General features: G+C 36.9%; 1 protein-coding gene across 3 annotated transcripts in view; it reads right to left on the minus strand.

The window, feature by feature from the left end:
- ATP13A3 (ATPase 13A3) overlaps positions 1 to 19,633 on the minus strand; it is a 42,976-nt gene that overhangs the window by 8,623 nt on the left and 14,720 nt on the right. For all 3 annotated transcript variants that reach the window (XM_027686005.1, XM_027686006.1, XM_027686004.1), the window contains exons 9-31: positions 18,948 to 19,020; positions 18,098 to 18,229; positions 16,905 to 17,084; positions 14,535 to 14,692; positions 13,681 to 13,869; positions 12,734 to 12,795; positions 11,980 to 12,130; positions 11,775 to 11,891; positions 10,737 to 10,754; positions 10,494 to 10,647; positions 10,288 to 10,408; positions 8,938 to 9,062; positions 7,824 to 8,002; positions 7,237 to 7,359; positions 7,075 to 7,154; positions 6,359 to 6,401; positions 6,157 to 6,266; positions 5,196 to 5,292; positions 4,434 to 4,506; positions 3,439 to 3,616; positions 2,588 to 2,775; positions 2,063 to 2,151; positions 1,809 to 1,889 (exon numbers count right to left, since the gene is read on the minus strand). In XM_027686005.1, coding sequence (XP_027541806.1) covers positions 1,809 to 1,889; positions 2,063 to 2,151; positions 2,588 to 2,775; positions 3,439 to 3,616; positions 4,434 to 4,506; positions 5,196 to 5,292; positions 6,157 to 6,266; positions 6,359 to 6,401; positions 7,075 to 7,154; positions 7,237 to 7,359; positions 7,824 to 8,002; positions 8,938 to 9,062; positions 10,288 to 10,408; positions 10,494 to 10,647; positions 10,737 to 10,754; positions 11,775 to 11,891; positions 11,980 to 12,130; positions 12,734 to 12,795; positions 13,681 to 13,869; positions 14,535 to 14,692; positions 16,905 to 17,084; positions 18,098 to 18,229; positions 18,948 to 19,020 — 2,721 coding nt within the window. The remainder of the gene's footprint in view (positions 1 to 1,808; positions 1,890 to 2,062; positions 2,152 to 2,587; positions 2,776 to 3,438; positions 3,617 to 4,433; positions 4,507 to 5,195; positions 5,293 to 6,156; positions 6,267 to 6,358; positions 6,402 to 7,074; positions 7,155 to 7,236; positions 7,360 to 7,823; positions 8,003 to 8,937; positions 9,063 to 10,287; positions 10,409 to 10,493; positions 10,648 to 10,736; positions 10,755 to 11,774; positions 11,892 to 11,979; positions 12,131 to 12,733; positions 12,796 to 13,680; positions 13,870 to 14,534; positions 14,693 to 16,904; positions 17,085 to 18,097; positions 18,230 to 18,947; positions 19,021 to 19,633) is intronic.

Raw genomic sequence — 19,633 nt, forward strand, 5'->3', positions numbered from 1 at the left:
TTGGTTACATGATGCTTAGTAGAAATTCACAAGTTTACAGATTGATGTGGCAACCAACAAGGCTGAGGAGTGGAACCTTAAGAACATTTATTTAAACCAGAGGACAACGATTTGTCCTCAAGAGGCACGTGCTGATACATGGATTGACACACTGTACAGACTTTCTACTGGAGCCCTTACACTTCCAGAACAGAAACAACATCAGATTCTATAAAAGTTAGAAAGATCATCTACAGAACAAATGAATTTTTCAGCAGAAGGTAAGTTTATTTCTCTTGGTAATATTTATCACTGCACTGAAAATTGAAATTGAATAGGAAAAGATATTTCTATCTAGGAGACTTGTTCTAAATTTATTAGAAGATAAAAAAAGCCATGCTTCTGCAGCTTCAGAATAACTTTCATTTCAGTGGCAAAGACAGCAATATACATAAAATTTAACTTTTCACAAATAAGGAAGACAAAAAAAAAGAAAACTACTGAGAGTTTACTAATAAAGAAAAATGAAAGAATGAAAAGGCATAAAGGAAAACATCACAAGCAGGGTTTGAGTAGCTATAGGACAATGTAAGAAAGGCACAGGAGCTGTAGGAGTGGATAAACTTGTTAACAAGAAAAAGGCCAAGAAAATTAATAACTACTGCCATGTTTTGGAAAAGACAAGGTGTCACCTGTCACATGAAAACACTGAGAAATATGTTCCAATAGGCAGCAACATAATAGCATATATTGCAAATTCTATTTGGAACAACATTTTAAACACAAAGCTGTGATAATTTTGATTCAATTATCCAAAAAAAACTTTGTTTGATTTAACTTAATAAATAAAAGGGAAAAAAAGTGTCAATTGGAAAGAATATTAATGCTGTAGTACTCTTCAAAGGCCAAAATTATATGATCCAAGCAAACATTATGCTGGTTACCTTGATAGCAATCTCTCACATAGTAATGGAAGTACTGACTAGAAACTGCAGAAAATATTATAGAATAAAAACAGGTAACTGTAGTGTGCAAGCACTAGATATTGTTGGAAGCCTTTGTCATCTTGCAGGGAAAAAAGTGATTAATGATTGCAACCAAAACCCAAACGTGTTCAGGCTGGAAATGACACATCAGTGTAACAGGGAGAAGAACACAGGAATAAATGACTGACTGGGAATCCAGACTTCTCTTGGAACATTTATCTGTCAAAGTTTGATTCTTGGAAACAGCAATGGGGTCCTGGATGAAGGGTAGGGCATGTTTCTGCACACTTCTGAATTACAACAGAAGAGGTAACTCAACATCCAGAGTGACTGGCTTTGGACAAGCTCGGGGATGGAAAAAGGAGATCTGCATGAATATCTCTACTTCTGAATTTTGATCATATCAGATGAACAAGTCACACAGATACGCATTATTCTGAATAATAAGCTATGTGTATGATCTAAATGAATGAAGGTGGGTTGCACTAGGGATTTTATATAATCCTTTAGTATGTTATTATTCTGAAGTAACACAGCAAATAAATAAAATAAATAAATAATTTTCTATGAAATAAATATTTTTCTATGAAATAGTTGAACTCTTAAGTCTTTCAACTCCTCTCCCCCTTTTTTCTAACTGAAAAAAAAGGTTTTAAAATTATGCTTTTAACACAGAAAACCTTGACACCTAAAATCTACCCTACAAGGTCATTTTTAGATATACACACTTATATATACACACAGCAGCCACTTACACTGGCATACTGTGAAGGGAGATCTTCTAAACAGAAGATATACATGCACACTTAGCAGAGCAGCATTTCCTCCATTTGAATTTCTTACCTCCACCAGCACAGATACAATTGCATTGATGATAACGATGCCGAGAATTTTTAGGCGCCACTCATTTGGCACACACACGAGCTGAGAAAAGAAGTTGCCAGCGGTTAGTAAATCACATGTCAAGTAAACACACATTCACAACAGGCTCAGAGTTATAAATTCTCCCTTCCCCACCCAGTGATGTGAAGTTACAGCTCTAAAGGGGTCACGCTTGTCCCAAAAGCAGCCAGTTATCCTAGGAAGCAGACTCTTACCTCAAGAAATGCGTCAATAGAGTCTACAGGATGCAACATGATGAAAAATATGAAGACATAAAGAACTATCACAGATATAACAAACAGAACTGTAAAAGAAGAAAAAAAATATTTTAATTGGACCATCCCATAATCAGAGTTTTAGGCAGTTTTTCCATGTATCATGGGTTCATTACTTCCTGGAAATAACCTCCTTTCTGCCTCTAAACCCCTTCCAGGCAAATTTTGGCAATATACTAGTCATTCCGGTAGCCATAAAGAGACAGAAGGCCTCACTCTCTCACTGGCTCACTTGTGGAGTTGAAACGTATATACACGTATATTACTACAAAGACAGCAAGTATTAACACAAATTCTTCCCTACAGTTTAATATTTCCTTATTTCTAGCTCTGATTATCAGAGGGTAACTGATTATATTCTCTTAGCAACACTACTGCTGATGAAGTGTCAAAACAGAATTGTAAACAAGAGCACAGACACTTGAGAGTTTTATTTAGAACTGTATATACTAAGGAAGGACTTACAATTTTTGTAGCATGGTTGTCTGAAGGGCTTTCCTTTAGAAAAGACAATTGCCACTATGAGGTACTGAAAGCTGGATATAAAAAACAAAGTTGTGTTTTCGTAATTTTTAATGTAATGTTCATCATGAAGAGTCTCATTCCCATGGCGTGCAGAGCTGTTGTTCATGATGTCCTGTACATTACATGCACTACAATATAAAAAAAATTAAATACTGAGTTATGGAAAAGATGCAAAAAGGCCTACTTACTTACAAAGGTAAAATGACAGAACAAATTGCAACAGTGGCAAAAAAAGCTTATCCCTGAGAAGATATTACAGGTAGTGAGACTCAAAACTGTGGCAGGGAGGCAGCAATTTTTGTGATATCAGAGCTTCAAGTTCTTTCATGCTGCCAGCTTGTACATTTGCTACATTAACTGTTTAGAACTATTACCATAGATAGACTTTAAAGATGGGTAAGAAAACATTGCTATCTAAAAAAACCCCATTAAAATACCTCTTCATTTTCAAAAATACAAACTTGATTTACAGTAACTCTAATAGGAAAACAAAGCTTTATAATATAAAAGAGTTAAATAGATCTGAACCATTAATTTCAAATTTCTGTCTCAACAGTCTCAAAGTTGAGGAGTCCTTAGACCCTGCTGTATGGCTCTGACACAATTTTGCTTTTCAGCCACTGGGCAACTCCCATGTTATCAGTATGCTTTTCACAAAAAAATCAGCAGACTAACAAGCTGCCACAGAGAAGCTTTATTTACAAAGTCCCCAAAGTGGGGTGAGGGAGAGCAACTATTGCTTATAGCTTTCCAATCACTACTGTATCCTTCAGAGCCACTGAAACACTTACTCAGAGTCCTCTGTCCAAGGTTCATACCAGGACTGCTGTTTGACCCAAAAGAACCCAATGGATTGGAAAGCAAGGCAGATGATGATCTGAGACAAAACGGAACACAGAAGTGGACCTGAGATAAGACCTGACGGAGGCCTTCGGGCAACAAGTTCTGTCCAAGCAGGGTTCAGACTCACTGCAAAGAGAATGAAAAACAAATGACATCATTATGGTTTTCAAGAGTTACCCTGTTCACATTCTGTGGAATTAGAATGGCTTGCTCATGACATCACTTCAAAAATTAGTCCAGAACTGTAAACATGAAACCACCTTGAAAAGATTATGCAGCCCTAGAATAATGCCACAGTGCCTTCTACAGGCTGGTTCCCCAGCAGCACAGCATAGCAGGGGACAACAGCAGCCATGAGACTCAAGGAATTAGTAGTGTCTGGCCAAATTCCCTTTGTCTGGCACAAGGACTTAGAACTCGTCTCCTCACTTTTGGACTGCCATTGCTTCAAAGAATAGATTTCTATTAAACTTGAAAATGGAATTCTACTGTTAGCCAGTGAACTGAGTGCAAGGCTCATACATGGAATCAAATGCTTCACTAGGTAATACTTTAACATTTTGTGGACAGAAGTTCAACTAAAAATGCAAGAAATCTAAACTTTTGAGAAAGATGATATTGGAACATCTCCTGGCTTGATTCCAAAAACAGCTTCATCATATCAGTAAAGATTAATGACTTCCTGTACCATGAAGAATTACTTCTCTAAGATCATGCCCACAACCTACTTCTTGTATGAGGACATTTCACAAATTTCAGATTAATCTAGTTCAGTATACAGTGGTGGTTTGGGTTTTTTTTAATGCATATACTGTAGTAGTCATAACATCTACACTGTATGTCACAGTGCTCACTCAAACACGTAATTAGATATTGAAGAAAAAATGACCAAGCAAAAACTGGTTCACAGAAGACAGCAATGGTAATTCAGCACAATACTTACTAGTGAAGACAACCACCAAAATGATTGCTAAATCAATGAAGAGAAACTGGAAGTCTCCCAAATTGCTCAGGATCTAGAGAGAAATCACCAGTGAAATATTGGTAATTGCTTCACACCAAGAAAAATTTACAGTGACACTCTTACGGTCTTAATTCTTTAAATTTCATTCTATAAACAAGACAGTCTCCTGTCAAAAACTGGCTTCCTTTACCTGCAGGAAATTCACAGAACAATTCCTGAACTATCAAGGTATGAACCAATTCCCTTTTCAAGATGCACAAGTTATTTGTAATTGCAATTTGTTTGTAATCATATTAGTGAATCTTACAATGAAACGATAACTTAGGCTTGCAGTTCTCTAAACATCATAACATTACTATGTAGTCACGTAGCTGTCAAAATTTCCACCTCAAAGGTCTCTTAGTACCCTGTACCTTTAATTTACCCAGAATACAATTAAAATACAGGATTTCTACCACATGCTATATTCTGAATCCAATTATATTAACAGGAAATACTCCATTTCACTTTTCCCCCTTCCTAATTTAATACTTGCAATTTCTTTCCTAAATATATACTACCATATACTTTGTACAGTTAATATGAAAAAACTCAAAATACTAACAATACTTTTAGTCCAAATATAGTTTTAGAATGCATGTGTTGTACTCAAAGAGACCTGCAACAATTTGTATGAAGTATCTATCAATTTCAAATCTCTGAATTATGCTGACACTGCTTAAGCACTTAGAGAATACTTACAGAATATAGCAGAGTAACACTGATGTACTGGATAATGCTGTATAATGCCATGAATTTAAACACACAGAAGGAAGTTATTAAAGCAGCACGGCCTTCCCTGTCAAAACAGATGCAATCATGTAACTACAAAGCTTTCTGTGCAAGCAGTTAAGTTCTGTCCAGCAAAATGTTAGCTGCAATTAAACACACCAGCAAACTCTTTGAGGGACATTAGGTTGCAGAAATACAGAGAAATTGGAGTCAGAACAGTAAATACACTCCCATCAACATCAAAGTTGTGAGCAAGTCTTTTGAACTGAGCCACCACCTTAACTCAGTCTTCTTTGTGGTTCTTCATGTGGTTTTCCAACAGAGGTTTTAAAATTAAGGTTTTAAAAAGGTTTGTTTGCAAAAGCATTTATGAAGCATTAGTTTACTACATGGACTGAATGAACATGCAGTCAGCCACAGAGCTGCTGATTTCAGAAATGTTTCTGATAATGCATTACTTCATTAGTTCCACACAGACTTCTAGGTTTTTCTTTGGCTGACCTTTATCTGAAATCATTACCTAACTTCCAATTCTAAAGTAAAAAATTGGTCAAACTCTATTTAGAAAATCAGTATTGTACTTTGTATAGTGCTGAGCAATTATCTGAAGAATTTTACTGCTGCAATTACACACAGCCTTTATGGAAACTAGTGTAGTCACTAAGACATAAAATTAAAGACTGATGTGTAGAAGCTCACTCATGCTCTGAAATATTAACTTTACATGGACAAAGGAGTTTATAACAAAATATTAAATCACGCTATGGCAAGCCTTTGCTCAGAGTACTTTCAGTAAAGAAACAGAACCACTAAAAATGTGTGGCTTGTTCTTTAATTCAAACTAGCCTCCTACAGCATCAAACATATACTAATCTAGGGCATGCAAAATGAGTTACACAGACGCATTTAAGTTCACAGTAAGTGGCATTACCTGATCAGCTTTGGCACGCAGGAAATACTGGGTGTCCTGGAAGTGAATGGTGATGCCACAGAAGCCTCAAGTTCAGACAGAGATATACCACCATGTGCCCTCTTCAGCGCCTGCCAGTTAACATTGAAATAGAGACCATTATAAAACTTGCTTTCAGCTGTACAGTTTAACTGAATTGTATGGAAAATGAAAATATACTTACGCCACAGTCATTTGCTCCATCTCCACACATGCCCACATAGTAACTGTAAAAACCAAACAGACATCAGCATTCCCAAACCATGGTACCTTTAGCTTATTTCATTAAATATTTCTATATTATTGTGAGTTATTCAAGATTTGCATAACAATGGGCAATCATTAATGCTGAAAACAACTACTGTTGCCATTATAAACATAAGGAAGTAGACAGAAAAGTAACACGACTATGGCAGGCCAGTCAAACCAATAATGGCTTAATTAGCCCTCTATCACCCCGAGGTGGTCTAAAGCATCTTTGCTCTAGGCAAAGGCACTTCAGAACTGCAAGGCCCAACACCAACACAGTCATATACTGACCAATGTGAACGGAAGCCATCCCGATAATACTTCTGTAATACACAGAAGACATTTAATGGGTTTGTTTATTAAACCAAGCAATTGCATTTACAAAATGTTAGTCAGTTTATGCACATATTCGTCATTTAAAACTTAATGAACAGTGTGAAACTTTCCCAACTAGCCAGCAGATGGTACTACTCTCATTCCTGCTCAGCTAACAGGCTGATTTACCAACACAAGGAAGTTCTCTTAGTTCTATTTTCTATTAGCCCAACCTTTTTCTTCTGGCAGAACAGCTAGCAGCATGCACAACTTTTGTCTCCTATCACACCAAACACTGTCAACCCTCCCACTTCCTATGCTTAAGCAAATACTTACTCTACATTTTGTAAAGCTTCCACCAACTGAGTTTTCTGATCAGGCGCCATGCGGGCAAACACAGTGCCGTGTAACACAAGCTGGAAGACAGAAGATTTCTTAATCTCACAGGGCAAAGTCTGCCCACCATCAAAAATGCCCACACTCAAGTAAAATGCTCACCTTGGGTACCAGGTCCTGAAAATGCTCCAAAATCACTGCAAATGACTTCCCATTCATTGCAAAATGGTATTTTGTCATCTGGAGATCCTCAAGGCTTTCATGGACCAATTTAACTGGAATATCCTATCAAAAGTAGTTTAATACTCCAGCTGTAATGTATTTACACAGATACCTGGTCATTTCAAACTAATACTCAGGAGTATTCCTAGAGATCCCACACAAGAGGAGGTTTCTATGAATGTTACTTGAAAGAAAACCTCATACAATGAAAACATTTACTTAGCAATAAGAAAATGTGGTTTAATGTTTCAACTACAAGCAGCTAGAGCAGTCTTAACAGATTGAAATGTTGGGAAAAAAACCTGTCTTCTGCACACCTAAAATGTCCAATGTCATATCACAGTTGAAAAACTACTCCCCCTGCTGCTTTACTAATCTTTGGTATTTGAAGATCTGAAAGTTAACTAGTACATCTATTCTGATTTGATCTTAACAGCAGACTTACTATTTAACGGAATAACATAAAAAGCAACTCAACAGTAAAACTAACTGCTTACACTCTAAGGGCATAATAATGGTCACGTTACCTCTGAGTTTATGGCTGGTGATGAACTAGTGCATTTTGCGAGGGTATCTGCATAATGCCAGTTGATCCTGGCAGCCTGCCCATCCTTTGGAGGTAGTGCTTCAGCAATAATGACCTTATCCTGAGGTAGAATCATTCCACAGTCTCTGGCCACAGAGATAGCAGTTAACATGTTATCCCCTGTTAAACAATTGCATTTAAGAGGGTTTCAGTTAGAAAATAATCAATATCATACACTGATATTCCACATAAGAGAAAAGCTAACAAAGCCAGTTTAGAAATAGGAGCAGGACTGCCTAATGTACCAGGGGACAACCTCAGGACAAACCAAGCCTACAGACAACATTCAAAGCCTAGTCCAGGAAACCTCTCCTCTATAAACTTCATGTGCTGCTATGAGCCATAAAGATCTCTTATTAATCAAATCTTAGTATACGGGAAAAATCAGGCAGAAAACATGTGGCCATTTAAAATACTGCTTTTTAAACAGTCACAGAACATGCAAACACAGAGTTGTATTGCTAGCCTAGCAAAACATTCCAAAGCTGCAATATCTGTGATTTAAAAAGCAAACATATGTATTGTGTGGAACACTGAGCACAGACACCTTGCACACCTACGGGGACATAACTCATTCTCCCCCAAAAAATCCAATACAAAGTGACTTTTCATAATATAAATCAAAATAGCAAGGACTGTCAGGACATCTAATTTAACCCCCTGCTTAAAGGAGGATCAGTCATAAAATTAGACCAGGACTTTCCCTTAGTCTGATTTGAAAGACCTCTAAAGGTTTTCATCCTTCAATTCAGTATAAAGTAACTTGTGCACGGACCTAGGGAGAGGAAGCTATGAAGCAGAACTAAAGCCTCTTCTGGTTTTTGACCTCTGTAGAACTAAAGCCTCTTCTGGTTTTTGGCCTCTGTAGAACTAAAGCCTCTTCTGGTTTCTGATCTCTGACTTACCAAAGCAACTTGAACAAGTTTCTAAACTTCCCCCTTGCTACAAACAGTGTAATCCCAGCCTACTGACACTATTTGACTTCATACACTATAATTAAAAGACCAAAAAGGGATGGTTTTTTATCTTCTGAGTACGAATGTTTATGTGCTAACCTGTAACCATGACAGTGCGAATGTTGGCTTTATGCAAATCTTCAAGTACAGCAGGGGTTTCTTGCTTTAACTTGTTTTGCATTATAATTAACCCCAAAAAATCCATGTTGCTTTCAATAGCATCTCTGATGAAAAGGAGACAAGGAAGAAAACATTAGAAGAGTTACAATTCTTAGATGTAGCTTTAAAAGTCTGATATTCTGTTTATCAAGGAAAAGGGAAATGTGTATTTTTAACCATGAAGTTAATAATTTGCTTTATAAAAAGTGACCTGAGATGTATCATCACAATCATTTATACTTATTCCCCTTGTTTTAGTTGAAAACCAGCATGAGAAAATGTTGTTTCGTCTCAAGCACAATTTTTAGTTTCTTCCACGAGAACTCTTTTTAAAGGAAATTACAGTCTCGAAAAGGCTATTGCTAGAAAACATCCTCTGAAGCTAACTGCATTGATAGCCAAATTTTAAGATATGTTTAGAGTTCACATCTCTATTTTCTGAATTAGCTGAGCCTTAACATAAAAGCTACCAAATTATGCTATCAAAGCTAGTAAGATTAATAGACACTAGCTAATTAAGTAAAGAAACTAATTAACCTTGTTTACATGAAAAAGTCAGTGTATTTACAGGTCTTGGGTATTCCACTGCTACTGTAGATTTTCACACCTGAAATTGGAAAACACCTTTCTCTGCTTTGTGTGCACGTGCTTTACAAACTCTTCATCTTGTACACAATGCTGATACAAAAGAGCACAGTCAGAGCTGGCATTTTCATAGCTATGCTACACTTTCAAACACTGTGGGAAAGACAGCACTGTCCACAAAACTAAGACCAGCTGAAAAACAATCAACAAGAAATACTACTCTTTGAAGGAAGAAACCTTTCTACCTTCCAGACCTTTCTGACAAGCCCCGCAATGACAAAATAGACATGCTGACTTTAGGAGATGAAGAAACTGTATCAAACATGTACAGGAGGGTTTCCACTACATGTCCTTATCTTTAATAGACACAGATGATATAAGTCTGTGCAAGAAACAAAGAAATCAGACAAGATTTTCTGCCACAATAGTGTAAATAAAACACCATAAAAAATAACATTACAGTTTGTTTCCAGCTTTAAAGATGTGCCTCTGAATTCACTTCACTGCAGAAAAGACTTCTTTATCCTAAATTTCTGTGTATTGTCCAGGGCACGACTAAAGGATGCACAGAACTATATATGTCAAGACAGAAGAAAGCTAAAGAAGAGTAGTAATTGATTTAAACAAAAATACACATTACATATTAATCCAAAGCATGCAGCTTTTAAAGCCTGTTACTTATTAAAAAAGTGAAGTCATTCTTACCTATTAATAGTCTGGACTTTGTGCCATGTAAGCTTAGACTCCAATTTTCTGTGAGCAAGAGCAATAACTCGGAAGCCTTGCTTAGTGTATTCTTCCAGGACATGCTCAAAGTCAACAGGAACTTTAAAAAGGTCAAGTTTAGAGTTATTAAAATATTCATATTACAGCTGAGCTACACAAGAAATAAAAATAGTTTGTTCCTTTACCTGTTTCCTGCTTACACAAGCTGGCAATCACTTCTGGGGCACCTTTCATGTAAGCATCCATCCTCTTCTCCCCTAGAACTCTTGCTATTACACACATACGCTGCAAAACTGAGGAAAACGGGAATTGGCGCACGATTCCAATCTCATAACCAGTCTGTGTCACACAGGAAGGAAGGAAAAGAGTTACATCCACATACATTCTAACAAAAATAGGCAGGTGCTTAATTGAAAAAGCACACTTACCGAAAGCTCAAACAATTCCTGAAAAAAAGAAAAAACACATTCACTGTAAATATTCATTTTAAAGTATTTCTTCAGCTACAAACTATTTCAACATAAATCAGTAAATGAACCTGCACAGCATTCTTGATATTGTCCCACTGTATTTTCAATGGATGTCATAAAAACTGAATATAAATATACTGCATCTGTTCAGTACTCTTTAAGTGAGACATAGTAGAACTTTAGGGCTTGATTTCTTGACTAGAATTTGCAAGACCTCTCACAGTCCAACCTGTGTCTGTTTAGCCTATGTAAATGACTACAATACTACAGTGTTTCAGAATGAGGCCACAGTTATTGAGTATATCCCCAAAATTTCATGTAATAAGTTTCAAGAACATTCATGTGTCAACTACTGCACAGTAATTACTGCTGTGCATGTACACTGAGTTCTGAACAAAAGAAAGACACTTCTATCTACTATACAATACAACTCATACAGATGAACTGACTTGTTATACCCTCCCACTACCCTGCTCTGTGATAATCTGGATATACAGTCAGTCATATGCTTGTATTTCCCTTCCTGAAGTATTAAAAAACACTAAAAATATGGGTAGAACAAACTTTTATATCTGCCAAGTACATCTTGGTTTTAACTCAGAACTTAACAGATCTCTAAGGTACAACAGTGGTAAGAATTCCATGCCACGCAGTGACATTAACAAACCATCGTTTTAACTGAAACTGCAAGGTGAGCAAACCTAAGGCACTTCATTAGCACAGTAAGAATTTGGTAACAATACTAATATTAAAAGGGATAAGCTCAAAAAGCATTACTGTACTTTATAACCAATTTGTAAGCCAGTAATGCTGACACTCAGTTTGCTCACCTTGAAACTGGCCTATACTGAACCATTACCTTCAACAACAGTTTAAACATGTTTCTTCTATCTATCAGTTCTGATCCCATTTCAATTTTATCAGCCAGAACTACGACATATAGCAAAATGTATTTGCTTAACTTTAACTCAAATCAATTGTTTTGAATTTTTATACCATTTCTTGATCTGTTGCTTGTTTGGATTCTGGGGAAAGTTGTTTTGAAGGTCGAACCACTGTTGGCATGATTCGATTATGAAGGGCTGTTTCCTCTTCAGTTGCTTCTTCTAAAATCTGTATTTAAAAAAAATCAACTAATTTATACATTCATTAACTTTGACTTTCTCATAATGCGATTTTCAGGAAAAAAAATGGCACTTACCCATCCTATTGCTTCAAACATCTTCAAATCAAGTGGATCCCCAGAAAGTACCCCTTCAATTTTTGTAAGGGAATGACAAGTTGCCATGCAAGCAACAAACTCGGACTTCTGCAAGCTCTCACTGCAAGCCCTCTCTTCCGGCAAAAGGAAACTGAAACAATGAAGTAATAATATACTTAGCACTATAATTATTTATTATGAGCCAATTCAAAAGGTTTGTTTAGATTAACAGAAGAAAATTGACTGCGTAAGTCCCTTCACTCATGTTTTCACACATCACAGAAAACAAATTAAGACTCTGGGCTGGAATCTTCAGAAAACATCACAACTACTTCCTCCTTCAAACACTCCACTTCAAATACTCATTCACTATCTAGTCTGATCCCTCCTAAAAAGGCCTCTTATCATTTTGTCGTTAACTCAATTAGCTAAGCTCATTCATTTTAGCAGACCAAAAGTCATCACTTAGGAGGACAGGATTAAGGAATCATGCAACAGTTTAACTGCAACAGTTTTGCTTTATGAACCTAATGGAGTCTCAGACTTTAACAAAGAAAATTCCTCCTCAGCTTCCTAAGGGAGTTACAAGTTGAATTACACCTAAGCCATAGTTTCAGTGGCATTCCTACAGCTCATTACAGAAACACAAGCATACATCAGATCACACTTAATTTTCTATTCTATTCTATTCCGCTGAAGCCGTTACAGCACAACTGAGTATCACATTTGCTATCAGCTCTGAGCTCACCCTTACCGAGCATTTTCCACCCGCTGAATTCCCCAAAGATCCAAGCCATCCTCAGTGAGTGTGCCAGTCTGCAAAATAGACCAAGGGGCATGGTAAGAAATTATCCTCAGGTAAAGCAAAAATTAACAGCTATTTAGCCAAATTACATCTGAACAACATATTTTCTTTCAAATTCACTTACAAATCAAGCCTTCAGGACAAAAGATAGCGTATCTCTCTTGCTTTTTTTGCTGGTAACTAACTTCCAAATCCACTAAATAACTTCAAAAAAACGTTCAAGGCAATCATGCCCCTTGCTGGAGACAGGACAGTGAAACAGATCCTTAAAATCCAAAGATGATAGCTCAACATCTCAATATTCAGAGACTGGGAACAATGGAAAATAGGTACTGACCCTTAGTAGTACTTTCTTACATAGCTAAAACAGCAATTGGAGTGTATTTACAAGGGAAATAATAAATTTAGTGTGGGTACTTATTACTTGAGATAAAATCTAAGGAGGAAAATAAATTTTATTTAGGAAATAACCAGAAGCAAAGAATTCTGGCTAGAGACATTACTGTCTTTCACTCATGTTTTTGTTAAGGAATAATAACAAAGTATGCTGTCTTGGCTTTTCATTGAAATGAATGAAAACGAGAAACAAGCCTGACTTCACGCTTCAATTTTTCAGAAGCTTGTGTACTAAATAAAGCTCTTAATAAACCTCAACTCCCACATTTCTGGGGTGCCAGTAGTAAGCTGGGACTTGGGAGTCTTGAGATAAGAAAGCATCTCTATTATAACAACTTTTTAGAGAAGAATAAATTAAGAGAGTTACTAGATGGCAAACACTGAATACCTGGAAGCTAAGAGATAAAAAATTATCTAACTTATACGAAAAGTAATTTTCCTTTTTTGTCTATACAAATTCCCATTTGTAAGACATGGCGAAGTTCCAAAGTTTACCTAACCTTATCAAAACACACAAGATTCAGCTGGCCACAAATATTTATCCTTTGTGGGCTGATGCAGAAGATGCCAATTTTCTTCAGCCTTCTTTGTGCATAAACGATGCCAGCAGTCATGGCAGCAGGGAGTGCTGGAGGCACCGTGATAGTGATAATGTCAAGAGACTCGATGATGATGGTATGAGCTGGAACCTGCAACAAAGGTCAGAGTTAATGAACAAGATCTCACTGCTTAAAAGATTCACTATCCCACGGAAGTGTTACCAAGAGCAAAGCCCAGTACAGCATGTTCTGGACTGCCCAGACATTTTGCACAATCTTCACCCACCATCAGCAACCACACTAATCCAGTCCTAAATAATCCACAACCCATAACTTCACATTTCCACTTTTCCCCCTGAAAATATATGACTTTAAAATAGTAACTGAATAATGACGAACTTTGAGAGGGGAACAAAAACCCAACAAACCAAAAAACTTACAGTTATCAGGTTATCGGTTATCAATTTCTTGATAAGGATTTTTTTGCCCGCAGCATGCTTTAGATGTGCTGTATCCTATTTCTTCCAACTAGATATCAGTCAGATGGCAATCTTACGTATAACAAAGATAAAAATCTAGTAACTGGGTCAACAGAAATTGAGGTAAACTCAAGTTTCTCTGTAAATATATACAAATTCTGCTTCTGTGACGCATTTTGTTCTCAGTAACCCTGTTTTTCTCATTCTATTGATACAAAATAAAGCAAAGAAATTTTCACTTAAATCAAATTGTTTCTCAGCATCTGAAGTGTGTTGGAAGTCATAGTCAACCCTTTTCTAAAAAAAGGCAGTTCTGGACCAGAAATTAAAACATACCTCATTTAAGATGCTATTGACAACTGTGTAAAGAAATCCAATGCCTGCCACCACCACCAGAGACAGAAGAAACAAATAGGCATCTCTGTAGAGCTTAAAATCAGTTGGCTTTGGATATAGTATGGAACGAACAAGCTGTCCTTTAGCAGTACTAAAGCCTAGAAATAAAAAGCAGTTAGTTATTAAAAGTACAAACAACAGCAAAGCTATTCAAATATACTAAAAACCTCAATAAAACCCTTAAGCTACTAATTTCATTATGACTGTTTCTCAATATCCGGTAACAGATGTTTTGCAATACTGTAATTAAGGTGCTTCAAAAATGTACGTGCACATCATACTAAGTGCTTTTCTCCTATGGCAAGGACATGAGCTGATGCAAACAAACCCTTCTTCTGCAGCAGCAGTAAACCCAGTAAAGTTTGGCATGGCAGTTTGTTGTACTGCATTTTGTCCCTCACAGTGCAGAGCTAGTGGGTATATTTATTGTCTAATTAAGCCAGTTCTTGCAAAAAGAAAATAAAGTTATTCTTGGAGTCCAACATTACATACATAAATAGAAAGTCGCTGTAATTTCCTTGACAGCCAGAATGAAAGATTCAGAAAAAAACTGCAGTGCAGAGAGTCATCTTTTGGAGAAATCCATCTCTTGACCACATTTTGACACCTAAACTAGGTGACTACCCTTCTAAGGGTCTTACAGTCAAACAACCAATAGATACTCCAAGATCCTCCTTGAACCTTTGCCTCAACCTGTGAAGAAGCCAACGCCAGTGCCCAATTTTGTATGCCCGAAACATTTTCTATCTGCTTAGACTTCAAAGTCTATTACTACAACCTCAACATCAATGTCAGGTCTTCTGGCATTAGTGACAGCTCTTTGACAGCTACCCAGTCTGCAAGGCACCACAGCAAAGGCTGAGCCCTCCACCGTGATATGTGGCATACAGGATTCTACCAGAACAAAGCATCTACTGCATCAGTCTAAAAGTGGATGAGCTCACCACAAGAGGGACAAGGCACAAAGCCTCCAGACTTTGAATTTGCTACTGCAGAACACAAACCATGGGCCTGTTCAGAGAAGTTCAGCATGTCTGTATGTACTTAGTCATGAATGCTTTGTAATTTAATAGTAGTCAACGAAAAAATAAGAACTACTTTTGATTTTTTTAATGGTTTTGCAGAAGGTTCTGTAGCCACATAGGCTACAACACATCAGGGTAAAACAATAAAAGAAAAGAAAAATGTGGTGTCCTTGAGAACACACTGGACATACAGTGAACAATTATGTTCTCTAAAACAAAATAACCAATTTTAAATTATTTACAATTTAAGCCACAATGACATACATACTAACATATTCATGAACTGAGTTTCAGAACGAAAAAAATGAATACATTTAGCTCATCAGTATTTTATGTGTATTTCAGCTGTAACATCAAACATGTCATGTTAAAGGCTTAACTTGAAGAGTACTGTGAGTACAGTCCCAGCAGATCCATCATATATCCTGGTTTATGACAAGATTAGGACTACGTGCCTTTGCACACAAGCAGATGGAGTTCTGCTCTCCCAGAATTCTTTTAAGGACTACATTTTCTATTATCTTCAATTTGAGGCATCACCCTCCCTCAGATAAAAGAATCTTTACTTGTATGTCACTATGCGAGGGTTACTTTCGTTCTTACTATCAAATATCTTAGGAACAAGAAGCTACAAGTGCTTTAAGTAGCAGTCTAATCAACATAGTCCAATTTCTTCTATCCAATTCTATTCTATCTTGTATTATAGCTTGTGTTCATTCTTTTTGTGCTAATTTTCTTAAGATTATCTTTGTAAAGCAGAATCCCACAACTATGTTAGCCTGTGCAATTGTTTTTCATAAAACATCTGTATTATTTAACCCCAAATCCTTTACATATTAGTGTGAATAAGCATTTCTGTAGATAGAGAGATGAAACTAATTTTTCTAAGTAAATGCCATGTGCTTTGACAAAACTGCGGGTAAAGGAAAACATTTGGCATTGTCAAAGACTCCACTAAAATCATCTGTTCCCCACTACCCCCCCAATCTGATGGTATGTCAAACCTTTTCCAAGAGACCCGTGTAGTTCAACCAACACACCATAGAAGACATCTAAAGGGCCTGAAAATGCATTCAAATACATTTTAAATTGATGCTGAAGACTGATTCCCTTTCTTGCTTGTCACTGATACTCTCCAGACCATCTAGTTCCATCACTGTTTTAGGACATTTATCAAATTAGTTGGGGCATACTCCTTTATCCAAGCTTAGCAGTATCAGCCAGTTGACATACACCTACAAAAGGGAGTAGTACATTAACAAGTGACAAACTTAGCAATCAATACCTGTTCTCACTACCAGAGCCTTGACCAACTCTCCAGTGTAGAACCGGGTTTGAATGACATTGGTTCCACAGAACAGAGTGTGCCGTTTGTGCACTTCAGGACTGTAGAGTTCATCTCCCATTGCTTTTGGATATTCTGAAGGATTCGGCAGATTAATCTTTGTGACAGGAACACTTTCACCTTAAATGGAAGAAGAGTCTCTAAGCAAGATCAAAGAAGGACATTTTATCTTTCACAACTACAAGTAACACAATATAATCTCACTTCACCACCACACAGGCAGATTATGGGAGCAATCTTCCTTCCAGCATGTTATTAGGTAGTCTCTCACCTCTTAGCCTCAGCTCACCAGATTTCTTACCCAAATGCTATTTATTTTACTCTATTCCTTATTCACCAATACAGCTTTTGTGCCTCTTACTTCAAATCACATAGGTGTAAAATACAGTTCATTGAAAGAAACAGGACAAGCTTCCTTATCTTGCTGAAAAGCATCACCCCATCTTTACTCAGAAAAATTAGAAGCTGAAGAAAATTACTCTCAGTTCCTTTGGTGATCAAGTGCACTCAAGCTAGGGCTGCAATCCATTTTTATCAGTTGCCAGCAACAGCAAGAGGCTCAAGTATATTCAAAAAAATTGAACATGATAAAACACAATCTCTGAACTACAGTCTTCTAAAGGCTGTCAGTTTGGGCAGATTATCCTAGGAATAACACAAAGTCCATCCTACTCACTGATGTGTTCTTCAAACACATCAGGTCCCTGGTTTCAGCGTATGCAGGCACAACTTGAGATAATAATTTGTGGGTTTAAATACAATAGAACATTCTATTCACTACCATCACTCTTGGAAGAGGCTAAAAAGTTTGGGCAAAAATTTTCTGAAGAAGCAATGCTGTAGAATTCAAACTGCACTGAGAACACCAAGTGAAAAGGCAGGAAGGCAAACTATCACAAAGAAATCTTTTCAATAAGAAACCATCACTCATATTTGGACTGCCAAAAAGCACCAGGTTGCTGTTGCAGATAAGCAGAACACAAGTATATAAGTATTTAGGAGCATGTGTAATTGCAAGAGCAGACACATTTCAAGCAAAATAAACATATCCACTTCTGCTAGTATATACTGCAAGTAAAGCATAAACACAGGTATAATAAACTAATACATTTAGCCATGCAAGCTTACTTTACCTGTTAGCATACTTTCATTTACAATGCAAGTACCACTGAGCAGTACTGCATCACAGGGCATAATTGTCCCATTAGATGGAATCAACATGGTATCTCCAGGCACAAGGTCGGTGGAAAGGATTTCTTCTATTTCTGAGTATTAAAACACAAACAAGTTTACTTGAAAATAGCCACCATCTACAAATCTGATAAAGATCCTCACAGCCAAGATTCAGGTGGTGACAATTAAAACTGCATTTCAATAACGGCATGAAATGATTTTGATAAGACCAATTCCATCACAGATAAAACACATGACTATAGTTCATCATAACAAATGAAAGGAATCAAGCTTGTACAAGAGATATTAACAATTAACTAGTGTCACTTCAGTAAAAAGACACGATTCCAACACAAATGTATGTCTTACAAAGCAATATCACACACCACAAACCAACCAACTTTAACTGCTGTGGTATCCAAATGAGCAAAAGTCTAGAAACCAACATGCAGCCCTTGCTGGGTAATAAACTGTAATGGAGACCCAATGCATGCACATCTTTAAGCCAAGAAAGAAACTACAATGAAAGTCGTTACGTAAGTGCAATGGTAGAGAACGAGAAACAGGAAGAGGACAAGCACCTACTCTAGAACAAACCCAATGCTCACTAAAAATACCATCCAGAAGGCTAATCCTGAACAGATTATGCTATCTACATTTCACTCTGCAACTTCTCCTTTTCCCATGCAGTTTTGCTAAGAAACTCAAGCATTTCAATCCGGTCAAAGAAAGAACAGATGCACACACGCTTTACACTCACATTTCATGAACAACTTAAATTCAACCTTCCAAACCACCTATGAAATTTACCTTGGTTTCCTCTGCAGACAGAAACCCTGACAATGCTGTGAGCTGCTACCATGTCATGTAACATAACATATTGCTGCAAAGGGAAGAAAGGATTGTTATTGAAAAGCATAGCTTGTCTTCTTCTTTTTCTAAATGTACATTCTAGCTCTACAAGTAGAAGCGATGAGATTCTGTAATAACATTCTTTAACAACAAAATGTTACTCAAAACATTCTCTTGAACATAATTTAGAAAACTTATGGGCAAATAAAATTTGAGTGCATCAACCTGTACAGGCTCCTACTTCAAACAGCACTCTGGAAGCAAATAAATATATGCTGTCATGCAAAATGTTATAAAAACATTTGGTCATCCACATAAAAAAGAGAAAGCTGCAGTAGTTGTATGAACTTGAATTAAGGTAAGAGGGCTTTTTTTCCCCCTCTGGCCTGAATTCAGAGATTGCAGTTTAAGGATGATTACTAGTTTGATTTTCATCACTGAATGACCAATTTAACACATCCCCATGTTACACTGGTGCTCAGTTCAGTTGGGCTTTTTCAAACAGAAGCAAACAATGCAAGACAGAATCACCTCTGTCAATACAACTTAGTACATAAACTTGAGTCCAGATTTTATTTAAGTAGGGTAGTGTTTCTGCTACCTGAGGCCAACCTACTGATTCATCACTATGGAAAGTTAGCAAC

Source organism: Neopelma chrysocephalum, unplaced genomic scaffold (assembly GCF_003984885.1).
Source record: "Neopelma chrysocephalum unplaced genomic scaffold, ASM398488v2 Primary Assembly neopelma1_70, whole genome shotgun sequence".
NCBI lineage: Eukaryota > Metazoa > Chordata > Aves > Passeriformes > Pipridae > Neopelma > Neopelma chrysocephalum.